Here is a 21,187-nt window from a genome sequence, read left to right as displayed (position 1 = left end):
CCTCTGCCCCCTTCCTCCTTCACCAGACCCCCCCTTCCACACTCTCTACTTCCCTTATCTAGTTCGACCAAACCTGCAATTTCTGTTATACTGATGTAAATCTTCCCCTCATTGCAGACAGTTGTAAATCGCTGTAATTTCACTGCTGACTATTGTAAATCGTTGTAATTTATCATAAATCTGCTTGTAATTTGTTGTAAATCTGCTTCAAATTTTGTTGTAAATCTGCTTGTCAATGCAGATCATTTGCTAATTGATGTAAACCGCCCAGAACTCACTGGGTATGGCGGTATATAAGAATAAAGAATAATAATAATAATAATATTATATACTGCTTTCCAAACATTGTCCCTTTCCTCCTTTCTTACATCACTTTCCCCTTGACTTTGCTGAGGAGGAAGAGATTTTTTGTAAGTTACTGATAACTGTTGCTCGGATAGTATTGGCTGCCTGTTGGAATTTACCACAGCCTCCTACTTATGCTAAAGTGCTTTCTATGCTGTATGATGTTATTGCTCGCAAATATGGTAGAATGGGACGCTTTGCTGAAATATAATAATAATAATAACAACTTTATTTTTTCTATACCGCCATAATCTTGCGACTTCTAGGCGGTTTACAGTGAAGAGAGCTGTACAATCAGCGAATTACAGGATAAGAATCGGTAGGATGTCACTGAGTGGTTACAGGGTACAAATAGGTTACAGTATAATCTTAACATGTTACATCGAAACGGCTGGATGATCAGCAATTTACAGAATACAATTGGTGAGGAAGACACTGAACAGTTGAGTGAAGAGCAGAATACCGTTAGAGAAGAAACGTAATGTCAGCATGAAGAGAAAAGCTTTAAATAAAGGGGGGGGGGGCGCTGTTTGGCTAGGAAATAAATCTATTGAACAGAGAGGTCTTGATTTCTTTCCAAAAGGCGCCGTAGGTCTTCCTGGCTTTGTCAGTGAAGTTGCCTAGCCAGGTTTGCTGTCTGCCAACTTGCTGTCTGCCAGCGTTTTGACATTGAAAACAAGTAAATGATATATCAGGGTGAAGGTGGGGAGGGACTACTAATATATTAGCTTTATATTGGTAGGTAGAGAGCATTGAAGAAACCCTGTTTTCCTGTTGTGCATTTTGAAGTTTTGTTAAGCTTGTACGACCATTGCATTTGGTTTATAAATAAACCTACCAATTAAAAAAAAAATTCATTGGTCACCTCCAGGTAATGCAATAGTACTCTTCTGATGTCCAAATCCTTTAAGGCCCTGTCTTATCTTGGACCCTATGGGGTGAAATGCTGACAGTCTAACTTCTTGGTTGATGTGAAACACCAAAACAACCTTCGGCAGGAAGGAGGGAACCATACGCAAGGTCACTCCTGCTTCCATGATCTGGAGAAATGGCTCTTTTACACGACAGGGCCTGCAATTCTGAGATTCTCCAGCAGAAGTAATTGCCACCAAGAAGACTGTTTTGACTGTCAAATCCATGAGGGAAGCGTCCTGTAATGGCTCATACGGGGCTCTGCCTAATCCCTGTAAGACTAAATTATGATTCCAGGGTGGAAAAGGTTCTCAAATCGGAGGCTGCAGTCTCAGGGCACCCTTCAGGAACCTGACAATGACCAGCCCCAGAAACAGGAGCCCTGCTACTTGAACACTAAGGGATGCCACTGCCAGTCTCTTGTCAAGGTTTTCCTGTAGGAACACCAGTATAGACAAGATGGGGGGATTGCCCGGCTCTTATCTTTGCTGCACCAGCACTAAAACGTCTCCCATGCCTTATGCTGAAACCGTCGTTGGTTTTTTCGCACTAAGTAGAATGGTAATGACTACTTCTGAATATCCTTTTTTGGACCAGAACTGTGCACTCAAGAGCAAAGTGTCCCAGATCTTCTAGGCAATCGGCTCCTGCGAGAGCACGTCTGGATAAACTTGGAGTCTGAGATTTCATTCCTTTTGTAGATGTATGAGCTCTGCGTACCAAGGCCACCCGTGGTAACCTGGTGCTACAAGAAGTACTGTTCCTGTGTGATGAGCTATCTGGCAAATTAGCCACAAGGGGGAAACACGTACAGTAGTCCGGTCTCTGGCCATGGTTGAACCAGGGTATCCAACCCTGCACTTCTGAACTTGTATCAGCAATTAAAGAACTGATCCACCTTCTTGTTCTTTACAGTTGCCATGAGCTCAAAATGTCAGATGATCCCATTTTTTCACAATGGCCTCGAATGCTTTAAGAGACAATGTCCACTCTCCTGGGTTTAATGTCTATCTGCTGAGATAATCCGCTTAAACATTGTTGTTGTTCAAAGTTGTTAAATCGTAAGAGGACATTTAATGTGAGCAAGTGCACAAGTGCAAAGTGATGCATGTGGGAAAGAGGAACCCAAATTATAGCTTCTTGATGCAGGGTTCCACAGTCACCAACCAGGAAAAGGATCTAGGTGTCATCATTGAGAATACATTGAAACCCTCAATTAAGAAAACAAAGAGAATGTTAGGAATTATAAGGAAAGGAATGGAAAACAAAGATGAAAATTTTATAATGCTCTTGTATGGCTGAACTTTGAATACTTTGTGCAATTTTAGTTTCCATATCTCAAAACAGATTATGCAGAATTAGAAAAGGTAGAAAGAAGGGCAACAAAAATGATAAAAGGGATGGAATGACTTCCTTCTGAGGAATGGCTAAAGTGGCTAGGGTTCTTCAGCTTGGAGAAGAGACGGCTTGGGGTGACATGATAGAGGTCTATAAAATACTGAGTAGAGTGGAAAGGGTAGATGTAAATTGTTTGTTCACTCTTTCCAAAAATACTAGGACTAGGGGACATGCGAAGAAGCTACTAGGTAGTAGATTTAAAAGAAACCAGAGATATTTCTTCATACAATGTGCAATTAAATTGCCGGAGAATGTATTGAAATCAGTTAGCTTAGTGAGGTTTTAAATAAAGGTTTGGATAATTTCCTAAAAGAGAAGTCCATAGGCCATTATTAAGATGACTCTAGATAAATCCACTTCTTATTCCAAAATCTGTTTTACTACTTGGGATCTAGCTAGGTACTTGGGACCTGGGTTGGGAACAGGATACTGGGCTTGATGGACCTTCAGTCTGTCCCAGTATGGCAATTTTTGTTTGTTTCTCTCTTTATAAGCCATTTATTACTATTCTATTATCCTAATTTTCTAGTTGTAAAATGTTTTTCTACATAGTTTGTTCTGGTATTGTATAAACTTTTGTTGTAATCCACTTAGATTAGTTTGGCAGAATATTGTCATCTTTGATTCAGTCAGTATTTGTCAGGAAAGGGAAAGTAGAGTGACATCTGCATAGGATCAATGCCTTTTGCAAGAGCTCATAGAGGTTCTTTAGAGCAGTGTTCTTCAACCGCTGCAGGGCCGGCATGTGCATCAGGCCCGAGACAGTGTTCTTCAGCTGTCAGTCTGCAGTGCGATCAATGCAGCGTTATCTTCGGGCCAGCTCCCTCTTCCTCACTGACGCAGTGCACAAAGACGCGAGCAGCGGCTCCTAAGAACTTCCTGCACCTGAACCGGAAGCCTTCTCTCTGATGTCGCAACGTCAGAGGGAAGGCTTCTGAATGAGGCACAGGACACGCAAGGAGCTGCTGCCTGCGTCTTTGCGCACTGCGTCAGTGAGGAAGAGGGAGCTGGCCCGGAGATAATACCGGGGCGGCATAAAATGGCCAGATGGGAGCAGGCCAGAAGGTAAGGCACAGCATGAAGGGAATGATTTTATTTTTGAATTTAGTGATTGAATTGTGTCAATTTTGAGAATTTACAACTGCTGTCTGTATTTTGCACTGCTCAGGAAGAAATGCATTTGTTTCTATTACTCTGGGGTTGTACAGCATGCAGAGTCTTGAATCTTAGGGTTTGGTTTGTTTATATTAGTACTTTTAGTTTGTGGTCCTGTATTTGCACAGGTGTTATCTGTGTTCTGGTAGGAATGAATGTTGAGAAGCATAACGTGTGCTTTGTGTAGTTTAATTTTGTGGTTAACCATTATGTGTTGTTAATAAGATTATATTGTGTGTGTGTGTGTATATATATATTGTAACACCATTTTTTCCATTCATTTTTCATATATGTATATATGTGTATGTGTATATATGTGTATGTGGAAAAAATGGTGTTACAATTAAGCACAGTTACTTACCGTAACAGGTGTTATCCAGGGACAGCAGGGAGATATTCTCTACATATGGGTGACGTCATCCACGGAGCCCCGTCGCGGACAGCTTTTCAAACAAACTTGATTGAAGATCTTAAAGTTTGCTAGTGCTGCACCACGCATGCGTGTGCCTTCCTGCTCAGCTAGAGGGCACGTCTCCTCAACGTGGTCCTCAGTTCAGATAGCTAGCAAAGAAGTCAACCTGGGGAGGTGGGAGAGTTGCGAGAATATCTGCCTACTGTCCCTGGATAACACCTGTTACGGTAAGTAACTGTGCTTTATCCCAGGACAAGCAGGCAGCATATTCTCTACATGTGGGTGACCTCCAAGCTAACCAGGATGGGACAGTGGGAGAGTTGGCAATTTAGGAGAACAGATTACGTAAAACCGACTGGCTGAACTGGACGTTGCGCCTGTAGAAAGCATCCAGACAGTAGTGAGAGGTGAATGTATGAACCGAGGACCAAGTGGCGGCCTTGAAGATCTCCTCAATAGGCATGGATCTGAGGAAAACGACAGATGCCGCCATTGCTTGGACTTTATGCCCCGTGACCCGACCCTGCAGTGGGAGACCAGCCTGAGCGTAAAAGAAGGAAATACAACCAGTTGGACAAGGTACGCTTGGAAACAGGCCGCTCCAACCGATTAGGATCAAAAGATATGAAGAGTTGAGGAGCCGTCCGATGAGACTGGGTGCGTTGGAGGTAAAAAGCCAATGCCCTCTTACAGTCAAGAGTGTGAAGCGCCACCTCTCCAGGATGAGAATGGGGCTTAGGGAAAAACACCGGAAGAACAATAGACTGGTTGAGGTGGAAATTCGAAACCACCTTAGGCAAGAACTTAGGATGAGTACGAAGGACCACCTTGTCATGATGAAAAATAGTAAAAGGTGGGTCTGCAATCAGAGCTTGCAGCTCACTGACTCTGCGAGCAGACGTGAGGGCAATCAGAAACACCACCTTCCAAGTGAGATACTTCAGATGAGTCTTATCAATGTGTTCAAACGGAGGTTTCATCATTTGAGCCAGAACCACATTAAGATCCCAAACCACAGGGGGGTGGGGGGGGGGCTTGAGTAGAGGATGGACATTGTAAAGGCCCTTCATAAATCAGGAAACCACCGGATGGACCGAGAGCGAATTCCCATCAATCGGCTGATGAAAGGCAGCAATCGCACTGAAGTGGACTCGAACAGAAGTCAATTTGAGACCAGACCGAGACAAGTGCAGCAGATAGTCCAGCACGGAGGACAAGGAGGCATACAGCAGCTCCATGTGATGCGTAGCACACCACACAGCAAACCTAGTCCATTTTTGGAAGTAGCACTGCCTAGTGGAACTCTTCCGAGAGGCCTCGAGGACATCCCGCATCGACTGAGAAAAACCGAAGGAGGGAGTTAGGTGGAAAGGAACCATGCTGTTAAGTGTAGAGACTGCAGACTGGGATGCAGCAGCGAACCCCGGCTCTGAAACAGCAGAGAAGGGAGAACCACGGCTGTCTGGGCCACCGAGGAGCTATCAAAATCATGGTGGCGTGGACCGACTTGAGTTGAACGAGAGTCTTCAGAATCAGAGGAAATGGAGGGAACACGTAGAGGAACCATCCCGTCCAATCTAGAAGGAAAGCATCTGCCTCAAGACGATCCGGGGAGTAAATCCTGGAGCAGAAGCGAGGCAACCTGTGGTTGAGGGGAGAGGCGAATAGATCTGTATGCGGCGTCCCCCATCAAGCAAACACCTGATGCAGAGTCGAGGAATGGAGTGATCATTCTTGCGGCTGGAGAAGGCGACTCAACCTGTCCACCAGGCAGTTTTGCTCGCCTTGGATGTAGACCACTCGAAGAAAGATGTTGTGGCTTTTCGCCCACTCCCAGAGCCAAAGAGCCTCCCGGCAAAGAGACAGGGAACAAGTACCCCCCTGCTTGTACACATAATACATCGCCACCTGGTTGTCCGTGCACACCAGGACCACGCGATCCTGAAGCAAATGCCGAAAGGCAACCAAAGCATTGTAAATGGTCCGAAGCTCCAGCAGATTGATGTGGTAGCAACGGTCAACGCTCGACCAAAGACCCTGAGTCCGGAGCCCGTCGAGGTGAGCCCCCCAGGCATACGTGGAGGAGTCTGTTAGGACCTTTTGCAGCGGGGGCGCAAGAAAGAGAAAATCTCTGGAAAGATTGGAAGAGAGTGTCCACCAGCGGAGCGAACGCTTCAAGGAGGGAGTCACCGCAATGTGCTGAGATGCGGGATCCCGATCCTGTCTCCACTGGGACGCCAGGGTCCACTGAGGCACTCAGAGGTGAAGTCTGGCAAAAGGAGTCACATGAACGGTGGAGGCCATGTGTCCCAAAGGATCATCATCTGTTTGGCCGAGGCCATGGACTGAAAGGAGACCTGCTGGCACAGGTGAGTGAGGGCGGCCTACCGAGGCTGAGGCAGAAATGAGCGGAGGCAAACCGTGTCCAGCACTGCCCCGATGAACTACAGAGACTGAGAGGGGCACAACTGGGACTTGGGGAAGTTCACCTCGAAGCCTAGATGCTGAAGGAACATAATAGTCCGTTGGGTCGCTGAAATAACCTCCTGCCGTGACGGTGCCTTAATGAGCCAGTCGTCGAGGTACGGGAACACTTGAAGATCCTGCGACTGCAGGGCCGCTGCCACCACCACGAGGCACTTCGTGAAGACCCGTGGGGATGAAGCAAACCCGAACGAGAGGAACTGATACTGCAGGTGAAGGTCTCCCACCTGAAAGCGAAGGAACCTGCGAGAGGCCGCGTGGATTGGGATATGAGTGAGGGCCTATTTTAGGTCCTTCGTCCATCAGGAGATACAACGTGGGAAGAGAAAGCATACGGAACTTCTCCTTGACCAGGAACTTGTTCAGCACCCGGAGGTCCAGGATAAGGCGCAGGTCCCCAGTCTTTTTGGGACTAGAAAGTACCAGGAGTAGAACCCAGTGCCCTGATGACACAAAGGGACCTCCTCCACCGCCCGGAGGCGAAGGAGGGCGTGAGCCTCCTGGAGAAGAAGGGGGGAGTTGCACTCCATAGGAAGGACACTCTCTTGGGGGAGGTCTGGAGGCGGCGTCCAGAAGTGCAGGGAATACCCCTCACTGTTGACGGAGAGGACCCAATTGTCCGTAGTTATCAGTTCCCAGTGGTGTGAAAAAGCACTGAGGCGGCCCCCTAAAAGCAGAGGAGAAGGCTCGAGGATGGAGGGGGCCGGCCTGCTCCGACAGGGATAGTCAAAAGGACAGCGCAGGCGTAGCCGCTGCAGGGGTCTGAGGCTTTTGAGGGCCCTCTGCTGCTGCTGACGCCGAGGTGGCAGCCTGGAAAAAGCCGTCGTGGACTTCTGGGGGTAGCGCCGGAGAGGCAACTTGTATGACTTAGGAGGAGCAGACTTCGCCTTGGGTCTGACCAAGGCGGCGAAGGAGCGTTCATGCTCGGAGAGGCGTTTGGTGGCCGCCTCGATGGAGTCGTCAAAGAGCTCGTTGCCCAAGCACGAGAGATTCGCCAGACGGTCCTTTAGATTCGGGTCCATGCAACTATGCAGAGCCAAGCTAGGCGGCGCATGGCTACCACAAAGGCGGAGACCCCCGAGGAGAGTTCAAATGCATCATAGGTCGCCTGAAACATATAAAGGCGAATTTGCGACAGCGTATCCAGCAGCCGGCGAAATTCGGTCCGGCGATGGATAGCCAAATCATCCTGAAAAGAGGGCATGGATTTGATGCAATGTTTGAGATAGGATGTAAAAGTAAAATTGTAATTCAGAACCCTGTTCGCCATCATCGAATTTTGGTACAGGCGCCTGCCAAACTTGTCCATAGTCCGGCCTTCCCGGCCCGGTGGGACAGCTGCATAGACCTTGGAAGGATTAGACTTCTTTAAAGAAGACTCCACCACCAAGGACTGGTGGGAGAGCTAAGCCTTTTCAAACCCCTTACATGGGACCGTCCAGTACCTGGATTCCATCTTGGACGGAATGGCTGGAATGACGTAAGGGGTCTCCAAATTCCGGAAGAAAGTCTGCTGCAAGACCGGATTCAGGGGGAGGCAAAGGGATTCCTTCGATGGATAAGGAAGCTCCATCTCCTCCAAATATTCCCAGGTATACCTGGAATCTGACTGGAGGTCCAGTTGCAGCGCCCTGCCCATGTCCAGCACAAACCTGGTGAAGGACGAAGGCTTGCCCGCAGAATGCCCTTCAAGGGGCGAAGCCGAGCGGGCCTTCGGGGCAGCAGAGAACGAGGGGGAAGCTTCCTTCGAGTACTGTGCCGGCAAGTCAGTGTCCACAAGCATGGAAGTCGATGAGGCCCTGTTGAGAGAACGAGGTGGAGTTGACGACAGCCTGCGCTTAGAGAGCCCGGAAGGCGAGGACCCGGGGAGCCCGCCCTGGGAAGAAGAGACCTTCTGACGCGGCAGGGAGGTTGGAGTCTTCGACCTCGAAGCCCCTCGGCTCGGAGATCGGCGAAGATGAGGGTCAGACAGTACGAAGTCCGACGGTATGATGGTCCCCGTAGTGCGAGGACCTGGCGACCTACCCCGACTCGGAGGAAAATCCCTGGGCCGTTTGGCGGACCGCTGCCTCAAGGAAGAAGAACATTTAGGCCTGTGCTTCGAACGAGGTCGGGCGGCGGGGGAAGTCCGCCTCGATGGAGTAGGCGAGGACAAGCGGCAGGATCGACGCACCCTGCCTCGAGAGCCCTCGGCGCGACGCTCAGGCTGGTCATCAATGAGCGAGGTCGAGGCCGGGGCAAGCTGATCCAAAGCAGAGGAGATCTGCGAGGTTAAGATAGCCTTAAGCATATCCTCGAACATCGGCACCGAGACCAAAGGAGTTGGACAAACGGGTGCAGCAGTGTGCTCCAACGAGGGCTACCTCGATGTAAAGTATTCCCGTAATGTGGAGGCACACTTAGGAAGAGGTCTCACAGAGGCCGGCAGGACTACACTCACTGCCTGGGTGGCCAGAGACTCCGAGGACGGCTTCTTCGGTAGCTGAGCTGAACCTGAAGGAGGAAGAGGAGACTTACCCGAGGCCGAGGTCTTCGAAGTCGAGGGAGACATGCTCGGGACCGAGGTCTTCAAGGCCGACGTCAAGACCAAGGCCGAGGCCGGGGTCGAGGCTTTATCCATGGTGAAGAGTTCCAAAATCTTGGCCCGTCGTCGACGAAGAGCCCGAGGTTGGAGAGTGGCACAATGAGGGCAAGAGTCTGTAGGGTGATCAACACCTAGACAAAGTATACACCAACGGTGCGGATCTGTGATCGAGATCACCCGACCGCACTGCATGCACTTCTTGAAACCGGTAAGAGGCCGGGACATAAGGCAGGAAAAAAAGGCTGCGGCCAAGGAAAAAACTGGGATCCCCCGGTCGCGAACGATGTAATGAAGTTTTTTTTTTTGGTAAAACAGAAAAGACGCAAGGCACAGCGACTTCCGATGAAAACAATAAAAGAAGCCGCGGTGCAAGAAAGGCACTTAGATTTGCAGAGAAGAGAGACAGGGTTTTCTGGCTCCGCGGAAAACTAAGAACTGAGGACCACGTTGAGGGGATGCGCCCTCTAGCTGAGCGGGAAGGCACACGCATGCGCAGTGCAGCACCAGCAAACTTTAAGATCTTCAATCAAGTTTGCTTGAAAAGCTGTCCGCGATGGGGCTCCGTGGATGACGTCACCCGCGATGGGCGGGATCTGGCCCACGACTTAGCCCAGTGTTCTTCAACTGCCTGTCGCGGTGTCAATCCACAAAATAATTACTTTATTCCTGCTGGTCTATAGGTGTCAGAAGGTTGAAAAACACTGCTTTAGAGCTTTTCAAAATGCCTATGGAAATGAAAATCAGACACAGCGATTTCTTTTCTGTTAATAAGTCTGAAGAGTTTTCAGGATTTTTGTTCAAGTGCTTAAAGAGTACTAAATAAATCCCAATAAAAATGAATACAGATGATAGTTTCACACCCATAAAATCACCAGTTTCTCTGAGCCACTCAAAAAAGGTATTTCAACCAAAAGAAGTGGAGAGAGAGAGACTAGTATCCAAGGCTAAGTGAAGCAGAAGAGAAAATTATGAGGGCTTGTTTAATCTTTTCTAAATGGTCTCACCTTTTCCTCTGAACATTCATACATTTCCAGAGCTTCTTCTACAAGATGTGGATCAAATCCTCTCTCACATAACTGTCCATGTACAAACAGGTATTCTAGGACCTAACAAGAAGAAATAGGCACTTCTTATGTTCTTATAATATTTGCATGACATACAATTTAACTCTATTAGAAGTAAGAGCTGGAGTCGGCACATTTTCACCAACTTCAGTAATCCAAAAATTGCTTCCAACTCCACAGCTCTGAAGTTGACACTATGAAAAGTCCAGGTCTAGTGACATGCAACCAACTGGCTCCGTGGAAAAACAGAGGCAGATCCCTGCGACAATGGTGGGTGGGAAGTTCAATGCACTGTGAAGCAATCCAAAAGCTGCTCAGAATTACTACCTACATCTCTATTTTCTACCCACATTCAACAGATGGCTAAAGTCTGTCACTTCTATCTCTACATCTAATTCACCCCTTCCTCTGAGCAATCTATTTCTAACAGGTCTCCTTCTGAACTGCCTCTTTCTCCATGCAATCCAATCTGCTGGTTTTACGTAATCAGATTGGCTCAGTGATCCTGGGCAAGTCACTTAATCCCCCCATTGCCCCAAGTACATTAGTTAGATTGTGAGCCCGCCGGGACAGACAGGGAAAAATGCTCGAGTACCTGAATAAATTCATGTAAACTGTTCTGAACGCCCCTGGGAGAGCGATATAGAAAATTGAATAAATAAAAATTTAAAAAAATCCTCGCTCCACTCCCTCACCCCTCTCATCACTTAACTGGCTTCCTGTCTGTCTTCGCATACAGTTCAAACTATTACTAAGCAACAAGTATGTTCATTCTGCAGCCCTTCAGCATCTCTCCTCTCTCCTCATACACCTCCCCGAGAACGCCATTCCTCAAATAAATTGCTTTAATCTGTACCCTTCTGCTCCACTTCCAATTCCAGACTGTGTTCCTTTCAGCTCGCCGCCCCATATGCCTGGAATCCGTCCGCCACGCCCCATCCCTTATTCAAAAGTAGGCTGAAAACCCACCTTTTTGAGACAGCCTTCAACTCATAACCCATCTGCTCACCACCCTAGCCAGCAGTTTAATCACCCCTCTAACTGTAACCTCTACCCTGGCATCCTGTCTGTCTGTCTGGATTGTTTAGATTATAAGCTCATTCGAGCAGCGACTGTCTCGTGACTCTGTACAGCACTGCATACATCTGATAGCTTTCCTCATACAGCTTCCATCTATCACCACCTATGTTACAAGGACCTGATATTCTGTTTGCCTTCAGAGAACCAAATCAATATTTTAATTTGATGGTAGGTGATCCTGATAACAGGACAGAAGTCAAAGCTCAGAGCTAAATAAGACTAACTAGGTGTAACAGTAGGGAAAAGACAGCTGTGAAGGAAAACAACTTGCTCTTAAGCCCCTGGTGATGATCAAAGACAGTCCCAGGAGAAGCTTCCAAGCAAAATTTGCACAAGAGAGAATTGTGAAAATGCTTAAGTCCATGACAGAGGAAAAAGGTAAGCAGCACAGTAAGAGGCCTTGTGAAGAAGACATTCTAACTCCCAGTGGCTTCAATGCACAAGTAAAACAAACTGCATCTACAGGAAGCCACCATACCTGTTCTACATTCTGTCCTTGCTTCTGCATGGCTTTTATGACATTTTCATATGAGTAGCCCATGTTCACGATGGTCTCCACACACTGCCTTTCACTGCTAGACAGGGCCTGCAGCAAGTCCAAGTACAATGCTCCCGTAGACCACTTTGTACAGCTGGTGTTAACAGACACTTTAGACTGTGGGATCTTCAGGGCTGATGTCTGCCAAAGAAACAAAAACTCCTGAAAAATGACAACCTAGCATTAATATTTCACTCAAGATTTTTTTTTCCATTTTAGTAAAATATTTGCAGTCCCAGAGAAATAATACACTGCCTCATTAACAAGCAACTCAGTACAAATATCTTCAGTTGTTAGTTGTACATATTACAATAAAGAAAAAAAAACAACCTGTTAAACTTTGATATGACATCCATTTTAATCTGGTCTCTAACTAGTACTCGCTCATATAGCTTCCCCTCTCCCAGGAATGCCTACTTACCTAATTACCACCAATACCGAGATTCTCTGGATTATCCCACCTATCTACTTAGTGCTATCTCCCCAATCATTATCCCTCTTGATGCCTTCAAACATGCCACGGATACGCCTCTCCTCAAAAAACCCTCACTAGACCCCGCCTGCCTCTCCAACTATCCCATATCTCCCCCTCCTCCCCTTCTTATCAAAGCTACTTGAACATGCTGTTCTCCGCTGTTGCCTAGACGTTCTGTCATCCCTAGCTATTCTTGACCCACTCCAATCAGGCTTTCACCCCCTGCACTATAAGGAAACTGCCCTTGCTAAAGTCTCCAATGACCTGTTCCTAGCCAAATCCAAAGCCTAGGCCTCATCCAGCCTCTCTGATATTGCTGCCTGGATGCCCAGCCGCCACTTAAAACTGAACACATGGCCAAGAATGAGCTACTTATCCTTCTGCCAAACCCTACCTCTCCATCTCAGCGGATAACACTATCATCCTCCCTATCTCATCAGCTCATAACCTCAGGGTCATCTTTGACTCCTCTCTCTCCTCCTCTGCACAAATCCACCAGATCCCCAAAGCTGCCATTTATTTCTCTGTATCCGTAAAATCCAAACCTTCCTCTCTAAGCACACCACTAAAAACCTTATCACCTCTTCCTAGACTACTACAACCTGTTTCTCACTGGTCTCCTGCTAAACCACCTCTCTCCCCTTCAATCCATTCAAAATGCTGCTGCACTACTTATATTCTGCCAGCTGCTATGCTCACATCACCCCCCTCCTCAAGTTGATTCATTGGCTCCCTATCCATCTCCTCTTATTGACATACAAGTGCATCCATTCTGTAGCTCCTAGGTATCTCTCCTCCTTTATATCTTTCCCTATGCTCCTCTCCAGGATCAGGCAATTATCTCGTGTCCATGCCCTACTTCTCCACTGCTAACTCCAGACTATGTCCTTTCTCTCTTGATGTGCTGTACGCCTGGAAGAGACTGTTTGAGTTGGTATGTTAAGCCCCAGTATTCAAGTCCAGACTAAAAGCCCACCTTTTCAAGGTTATTTTAACTCAATCCCCTCATCCTAAAAGCACTCTCTGTAGCCTCCTTTTCACCCTGGGCAGACCAATTGGCACTCCATTTCCAGGTACAAATCATAGATTGTGAGCCCGCTAGGGACAGAAATGGTACCTGCATATAATGTGTACAGTGCTACGTACACCTAGTAGCACTATAGAAATTAGTAGTAGCAGTAGTATATAAGCTGCTTTTCTTAGATCTTATTTCTTGCCCATATACGGCTCAATATTAACCAGCAGCTACTTAGGAAGGTGAGGCGAGTGTGAAGAACAACTATCTTGAAAATATGTTGTGTGAAGTGGATCGTGTAATTAGAGATTGGAATCCTCTCAATTGGTGCACCACAGTGATGCAAAGGGAGAAAACTACTAAGTAAGGTACTAGAGTGATGAAGTCATAAGCATTTGAAATGGAGACTTCACAAAATGAAGAGGACAACCTGAGTGTTTTGAGCAACTGGAGGTTTGCTTGAAGGTTTTGACATCATAAGGCCCTTCATGAAGCGAGAAAGTGGTGGATATGTAGCCAGAGGGTTGGTGCCCAAAAGTACTTATAAGGCATTGAAGTCTTGAGATATGATGCTGAACGGCACTTGAAGGGCACCAATAAACATGTACTGAAGTGTTCTTGTTTGTTGTCTTTTTTTTTTTTAGTACGAGAGACAAAAAAAGGTAATACAGCACTGACGATATAGCTTATATATTTCGAGTCTAGTCCTTTAAGCAATACCAGCAGGTAAACTGTGTCCACATGAAGTCGTAGAAGTATCAAGTGGAGAGTTGCCCAAGAAGTTATGGTGGTCGACACTGGAACAGGGATGGAAGTTATCATGCAAGGGAAACCAGGAATGAGACTGTAAAGTGCTGCTTCTTTAGATTGGTAGGCAGAAGGGAACTGAGTACAGACGATTGAAAGGTTTGAAAAGGAGTGAACTGACAATGAACTGAAGAAGAAAGGTAATGAGGGTAGACTTGGATACTGTGAAGTCACGAGAATCATGGTGGTTGGATTCTTCTGAAATGTGAATAAGGGATTCCATATGATAGGGATGCAAGGGAATGCATGTATAACTGGTTTGTTCAGGCTGGAAGAAATTCAGTGAAATCCAAACGATGAGGAGAGTGCTAAAGATTGCTATTGTTGATTGAGAGGAAGAGACTTAAATGTGGAGATCCCTAAGTCAAGTAAAGTGGACGGAAGAGAGATGATGAAAGACACCAGTTGTGAGGCTGAAGAAATCTGATGAAAAACTGTTGAGTCTCTGCTAGCTCCAAAGAAGTGAATTGTAGTGCTGCCCGATTCATGATTCGAATTGGTTCACCGATTCACTTCGGGTGAATTGATTCAAATTGATTAAAAAAAATAAAATAAAAAAAATATCAGCCTCCGATTTGGTAACTGATCCTCCCTCTCGCAAGCAGGAGCAGCAGCGCTGCCTCTTGCTGGCTGACCGCTGCCGCACCTGCTTTAGAGGGTGAGGGGGGAGGGTTAGTCGGGAAGTGCTGGTGTCCAGCTTCCCCCCTGGCCTCCCTCACACCATTTACCTAATATCAGCAGCCTGCAGAGAAGATCGCCGGTACTAGCAATATTTGCAAGTTGTCATAGGTCTTCGGAGCTGTTTCCTCTGCCGCGGTCCCACTCCTCCGATGTCAGAGGTAGGATTGCGGCAGAGGAAACAGCTCTGAAGACCAATGGCAGCTTGCAAAGATCACTAGCATGGCGATATTCTCTGCAGGCTGCTGATATTAGATAAATGGTATGCGGGAGACCAGGGGGAACATGCAGACCTTCCGGGGGGGGGGGGGAAGAGGAGGGTGCACAGTCCTTTAGGGGGGTGCAGGCCTTCAAGGGGGGGGACAGGCCTTCAGGGGTGGTGGCACAGGCCTTCAGAGAGGGGGTGCAGACCTTCTGGGGGGACCCTGGTATAGAAGTGGAGGGAGGGAGGGTTCAAAGAGACGTGCATATGCCAGACTTTGAGAGGGGGGGGAAGAAATAATCAGTTTAAAAACAGAGGAGAAGGATTTAGGGAGGGAAGGAACAGAAAGGGAGAAAAGTTGGACATAAGGGATGGTGTGAAGGGGGGTGGGATAGAGATATTGGATAGGAGGGTAGTTGGGAAAAGAAAGGGAGAGATGGTGGACCCTGGGGTGGTGAGGAAGGAGGGAGAGATGCTGGATGAAAGGGTAGTTGAGAAAAGGTGGATCTGTGGATGGAGATGACAAAAAAGAAAGATGCCAGGATGTTTGAAAAAAAAAACAAAAAACCCCAAAACAACACACCCAATTGGGCAGGAAAATCGAATTGAAAAATCAATTCAATAGGCTGAATCAAATCGAAATTTTTTTCCTGAATCGGGCAGCAATAGTGAATTGCATCGCCTCTTGAAAAGAAAAGGGTCTGCACACCTTTGTTTGATTATGTAGCAGATGGCTCGTAGAAGTAGTAGGAACAGGAATACTCTGGGTGTTGATGCTAGACCAAAAGGCAGCACCCTGTACTGAAGATGTGGAATGGGGATATGAGTGTAGACTTCACCGAAAACCAGAGAGAAAAGCCAGTTGTCCTTCTCTAATAGGAGATAGAGGGTACCTAGGGACAGCATGTGAAACTTTTGTTGGGCTAAGAACTTGTTAAGGGCTCCAAGGTCGAGGAACAGGCACAGTCCTCCAGTCTTCTTTGGTATGATGAAATATTTAGAGTAAAACCCCTGGCCTCTCTGTTGAGGAAGTACTGGTTGATGGAAATCAGTTGCAAAAGGTCTAAGAGATCTTGTTGAAGAAGGGAGGTCTGCTGAGAATTGAAAAAATACTTTTGAGGCCTGTGCGGAGGTATTTTGAGATGATGAAGCATAGCCTTCATTTAAGGCCTGCAAGGCCCAGTTGTTGGTAATGATTATGGTCCAATGATAATGAGCCAGATGACCCTCAATAGGAGAGGAAGAGGGTGGAATGAAAAAAACTATGGCTAGACTCCCAATAAAGAAGTAATAGAAGCATTGGTAGTTCAGTGGCCAATTGGATTGCTGGAGATGACGATGCCCTTGCCAACCAGACTTTCAACTAGGGGAGCAGATTAACTCTAAGAGAGGAGTGGTGCAGGCACATCAACTAAATACTGTGCAACAGTTTGTATGCTGATTTCAGGCCAAAAATTAGTTCTCTATATAGGTGGTGAGTTAGCCTATTCAGAAATCCAGGTATTGCTTGTGGCTTTCATGAGACTTGGAGAACACTGATACTTGGTTGTGTTCCAGGAGGGATATAGTTATTTATGTATATATTTTTAAATAAATATATGTGAAGCGTATGGAGGTCAAGGATTAGCAGATAGCCTGGTTCAATGTGAGAATGGAACCCCTTGATAGCAGTGATGTCAAATATACAGAACTCTCCTTGTTTGAATGGAGTTCTGGTAAAGATAGAATATATCCTTAGTTCACTCCAGTCAAGCTGATCAGTATTATTGATATAGGGCGAGTGAACCTCTGATGTATGTGGATTAGGCACTATAGGATGTGACAAGAAGTTGAGGGAACTTTTATTAAGTAGGAGTTTTGAGATGTTTGAAAGCATTGGCTTCTAGGGGGCTTTGGAGCAAAAGTTGTGGGAGACGTTGATGGCATAGTGTAGTTGACTGTTTAGGATTATGCGAATTGGAGGCTGAGGGAGAGGTCATACAGTGATCTTGCCTGATCTTCTGCATAGTTGTTTCAATGTGATCACCGAACTGTTTGTCTCCCATGCAAGGGGAATTAGCAAGGTAGTCCTGAAGAGCGCATTCAAAGCCTGAACTAAATGCTTAAAATTGAATGCCATACAGAAAGCATAGTAAGATGTGGCTAGTAAGCATCATATTTTGAAATAGATTACAATTCAAATTTAACGCAGATAACACTTAACGATCAAATCCAAATCTGGGATGATGCTTGTCGTTCCCTTCTCAATTAATTAGCCCCAATCCAGGTTCATACAATCTCAGCCAAAAAACAAAAGAACCCTTGGTTCAACTATGAATTAACCCTTCTTAAACTTCAACTGCGCTCCTCAGAACGTAAATGGCGTTCTAATCCAACTAAGACCAACCTACATAAATTTGAACACTCACATTTCTATAAAGCTACTTTAAATGCTACAATATATATATATATATATATATATATTACTCCAAATGCATAAATAAAGCTAAGAACTCAGCTGCCCTATTTGCAATTTAAAAAAAACACACACAATACAAGCATACTCAACATATCTCATCTGATATCTTTCCTACAGCCCAAAATCTCGCTGATTTTTTTCCAAGAAAAAATTTAAAAAATCCGAAATGTTCTTTTACAGCAAACTATTCCTGTATGCCAAGAAGAACTACAAAACACATTGTTTCGCTCCACTTGTGAGTACTTTGCTCTACCTTCTGTTAAAGAGGTTCAACGCACGATCTAATCTCTCAACGTTAAAGGAGGTAAATCCAAGAGCATTCCTCCATTTATTCTTAAAAAATTATTTTCTATATTTGGCCCATATATTCACAAACTCATTTGTAGTAGTTTGCAAACATCAGCTCTACCTAACATTTGGAAACATTCTAATATCTTCCCAATCTTAAAAAAATCAGAGAAAGAGCATCTCAGAAGGCTCCAATTATAGACCCATTGCAAATCTACCATTTTTAGCTAAATTAACAGAAAAAAAATTGTATTTAATCAACTTTCGGATTTTGTCGATAAAACTAAAATTCTTCATCCAAACCAAACAGGATTTCGTCAGCACCACTCTACCAAGCATTCTTTGTTAGGCTTAACAACCTCTATATACAATATTTTCTAGACCAACATAAATCTGTTATTCTGATCTCACTAGATCTTGCAGCCGCCTTTGATACTATTGATCATCATTTTCTTCTTAAAAGACTATCCTCAATAGGCATCACCAAGCAAGTCTTGGAATGGTTTCATTCCTACTTCACTGATCGTTCTTCCAGGTTATCCTATATAATAAAACCCTAGCCGCACATGCGCACTTACCTGCGTGTTTCCGTGATCTCTGATCTGTGATCAGTAGGTCCGTGGTCAGCAGGAGTGTGGATGCGGCGGCCAGACAACTCGGAGACACACAGCACAGCCGGCGACTCCCCCCCTCCCTCACTGCCAAAACCACACAGCCAAAGCCTCCTCCTTCTGCCCAGCTCACCCGCATTTAAATTAAGAGAAAAGCGCTGCACTGCGCTAACGCTGGCCTCACCGTCTTCTGTCCACTGTGGCCCGCCCTCTCTGACTACTTCCTGTTTCCGCTAGGGTTGGCCGCAGTGGATAGAAGATGCCGAAGCCAGCGGTGCAGGGCTTTTCTATCAATTTCAATGCAGCAGCTGGGAAGACGGCAGTGGAAAATACTGCTGCTGCACAGGGAAGGCCGGGAAATACTGCTGCTGCTGCACAGGGAAGTGTGTGTGTGTTGGGGGGGGGGGAATGCTGCTTCTGCACAGGGAAGGCAGAGAAATGCTGCTGCTGCACAGGGAAGGGTGGGAAATGCTGCTTCTGCTGCACAGGTAAGTGTGTGTGTGTGGGGGGAAATGCTGCTGCACAGGGAAGGGTGGGAAATGCTGGTGCTGCACAGGGTAGTGTGTGTGTGTGGGGGGGGGGGAATGCTGCTGCACAGGGAAGGCCAGGAAAGCACAGTTACTTACCGTAACAGGTGTTATCCAGGGACAGCAGGCATATATTCTCACATGTGGGTGACGTCATCTACGGAGCCCCGATGCGGAAGCATTTTCAAGCAAACTTGATTGAAGATTTAAGTTTGCTCTGCTGCTCCACGCATGCGTGCCTTCCTGCTCCACTAGGGGGTGCATCCCCTCGTGGTCTCCAGTTCACTTAACTAGCCAAGAAGCCAACCTCGGGGAGGTGGGTGGGTTGTGAGAATATATGCCTGCTGTCCCTGGATAACACCTGTTACGGTAAGTAACTGTGCTTTATCCCAGGACAAGCAGGCATGATATTCTCACATGTGGGTGACCTCCAAGCTTACTGAAGAGGGATGGAGGGAAGTTGGCAATTTAAGCAAATAGATTTCGCAACACCGATTGGCCGAACCGGCCATCGCTTCTGGACAGGGAGTCCAGACAGTAGTGGGAGGTGAAGGTATGAACCGAAGACCATGTGGCAGCCTTGCAGATTTCCTCAATAGGTGTTGACCTGAGGAAGGCTACGGAGGCTGCCATCGCTCGGACTTTGTGTCCCGTTACTCGACCATGCAGCGCGAGACCAGCCTGAGCGTAGCAAAAGGAGATGCAATCGGCCAACCAGTTGGACAAGGTGCGTTTGGAAACTGGGTGACCTAACCGGTTTGGGTCGAAGGACAAAAACAGTTGTGGGACTTTCCGGTGTGGCTGAGTGCGTTGGAGGTAAAAGGCCAACGCTCTTTTGCAGTCAAGAGTGTGGAGCGCCGCTTCTCCGGGATGAGAGTGGGGCTTGGGAAAAAACACAGGTAAGACAATGGACTGATTGAGATGGAAATCAGACACTACTTTAGGTAGGAACTTTGGATGGGTGCGGAGTACCACCTTGTCGTGATGGAATACCGTGAAGGGTGGGTCCGCTACCAGAGCTTGTAGCTCACTAACCCGCCGTGCGGACGTGAGCGCAAGTAGGAAAATTACCTTCCAGGTGAGGAATTTTGGATGGCATTTGTCTAGGGGCTCAAATGGAGGTTTCATTAGTTGAGCCAGAACCACGTTAAGGTCCCAAACCACCGGGGGAGGTTTGAGAGGGGGGTGGACGTTCAGCAGGCCCTTCATGAAGCGAGTGACTAAGGGATGGAGCGAGAGGGCTTTCCCTTCCAGGGGCTGATGAAAGGCCGCAATCGCACTGAGGTGTACTCGAATGGAGTTGGTCTTTAGGCCGGAATGAGATAGTTGAAGTAGATAGTCAAGGACCAGGGGGACGGGGACCGACACCGGATCCTGGCTGTGGGAGGAGCACCAGGTTGAGAATCTGGTCCACTTTTGGGAGTAGCAGGTTCTCGTCGAGGTTTTTCTAGAGGCCTCCAATATCTCCTTGACTGATTGAGACACGGGGAGAGCAGTCAGGGGGAGAGAAACCAAGCATTCAGATGAAGAGATTGAAGATTGGGATGTAACAGTGAACCCTGACCCTGTGACAGTAGAGAGGGAAACAGAGGCAGAGGATCTCTGACACTGAGTTGAAGTAGAAGGGAAAACCACGGCTGGCGTGGCCAGCGAGGGGCAATCAGGATCAGGGTGGCTTGTACTGTTTTCAGGTGGACAAGCGTCCGCAGTATCAGAGGAAACGGCGGGAACGCGTACAGGAACCTTCCCTCCCAATCGAGGAGGAAGGCGTCGGCCTCGAGCCGGTCCAGGGAGTATATCCGGGAGCAGAAGAGAGGCAGCTTGTGATTGTGAGGGGACGCGAACAGGTCTATTTGAGGCGTCCCCCACCGTTCGAACACTCCTCGTAGGGCTTGAGAGTGTAGTGACCACTCGTGTGGCTGGAGGAGGCGGCTGAGTCTGTCCGCCAGGCAGTTTTGTTCTCCCTGTATGTACACCGCCCGAAGGAAGGTGTTGTTGGAGATTGCCCATTTCCAGAGGCGCAGGGCTTCCCGACAAAGGGGCCAAAACCCTGTGCCCCCTTGTTTGTTTACGTAGTACATCGCTACTTGATTGTCGGTTCGGATGAGAACCACTCGGTCGCGGAGCAGATGTTGGAAGGCTACAGCTGCGAGG

At 47.0% G+C, this 21,187-nt stretch overlaps 1 protein-coding gene across 4 annotated transcripts in view; it reads right to left on the bottom strand.

Moving 5' to 3' along the window:
• Positions 1-21,187, bottom strand: part of UBAP1 (ubiquitin associated protein 1) — a 154,750-nt gene that overhangs the window by 7,513 nt on the left and 126,050 nt on the right. For 3 of the 4 annotated variants that reach the window (XM_033935406.1, XM_033935387.1, XM_033935396.1), the window contains exons 5-6: positions 11,913-12,134; positions 10,295-10,396 (exon numbers count right to left, since the gene is read on the bottom strand). In XM_033935406.1, coding sequence (XP_033791297.1) covers positions 10,295-10,396; positions 11,913-12,134 — 324 coding nt within the window. The remainder of the gene's footprint in view (positions 1-10,294; positions 10,397-11,912; positions 12,135-21,187) is intronic. The other variant, XM_033935415.1, reaches the window with a different exon arrangement.

The sequence above is a fragment of the Geotrypetes seraphini genome, chromosome 1, assembly GCF_902459505.1.
Source record: "Geotrypetes seraphini chromosome 1, aGeoSer1.1, whole genome shotgun sequence".
NCBI classification, from domain to species: domain Eukaryota; kingdom Metazoa; phylum Chordata; class Amphibia; order Gymnophiona; family Dermophiidae; genus Geotrypetes; species Geotrypetes seraphini.
The sequence above is the reverse complement of the archived record's forward strand: the minus strand, read 5'-3'. Positions and strand labels throughout refer to the sequence as shown.